Here is a 731-nt window from a genome sequence, read left to right as displayed (position 1 = left end):
GAAGTTTTCTATACAACCATCGCAGAGTTCTGACAACTGCTAATGCTGAAAAAATCTGAGCAAAGTGGGACTTCATTCTGGAAAAATGCTCTGCTACTCCAAGCACTGCCCGGAATGAACTGTAAATAAACCAGTGAACTAGATTTATCAGTCTATTTCTTGTCAGAATGTGCCTCAGAATTGTATCTATACAATATGCCTTAAATTACACAGAAGACATATTTCTTACAAATACAGCAGCACCTGTGTCACATTATCAAAACTATGTTCTCTACCCATAAATCAAGCACATGTGCCTAATCGCCAGGCAGCTTATCCACGCCCCTTACTGGAGAAAATAAGGGCCAAATTACAAGCAGTGTTTGTGCTTCCAAATGGAATCTGTTTATTTGGGAATCCATTAATCTCAAAATTACATAAACCATCTTTAGCTCACACCAAAACTATATTGTCCTTCCTGTTTCAGCTGTTGTAACTGTAATTCTGATTTGGCTTGTGTCTGCTTGCTATTATCATCTTACTATAAAAAATGTGACTGAAATATTATGTTAGAAATGAAAAGTACTTGGGTAGAAATACCTCTAAGAAGCTATGTAAAGACAGGTTAATGTATTCTCTAATAGCGGTGCTTGTGCTAGTTTCCATGTAGTTTTCACTGAAAACTTACTTTCAGAATGCTAACAAATAAATGCAAAGTAAACATTGCTAAAACCAGCAGTTTCATCCATTAT

General features: G+C 36.0%; 1 protein-coding gene across 1 annotated transcript in view; it reads right to left on the bottom strand.

The window, feature by feature from the left end:
• LOC119591411 (peroxisomal membrane protein PEX13-like) overlaps nt 1-731 on the bottom strand; it is a gene marked incomplete in the record, with an annotated part of 11375 nt that overhangs the window by 6729 nt on the left and 3915 nt on the right. Inside the window, 1 exon segment of the mRNA XM_037940154.1 lies at nt 1-119. Within this exon segment, the coding sequence (XP_037796082.1) occupies nt 1-119 (119 nt within the window).

This window comes from Penaeus monodon, chromosome 28 (genome assembly GCF_015228065.2).
Source record: "Penaeus monodon isolate SGIC_2016 chromosome 28, NSTDA_Pmon_1, whole genome shotgun sequence".
NCBI lineage: Eukaryota > Metazoa > Arthropoda > Malacostraca > Decapoda > Penaeidae > Penaeus > Penaeus monodon.
The sequence above is the reverse complement of the archived record's forward strand: the minus strand, read 5'-3'. Positions and strand labels throughout refer to the sequence as shown.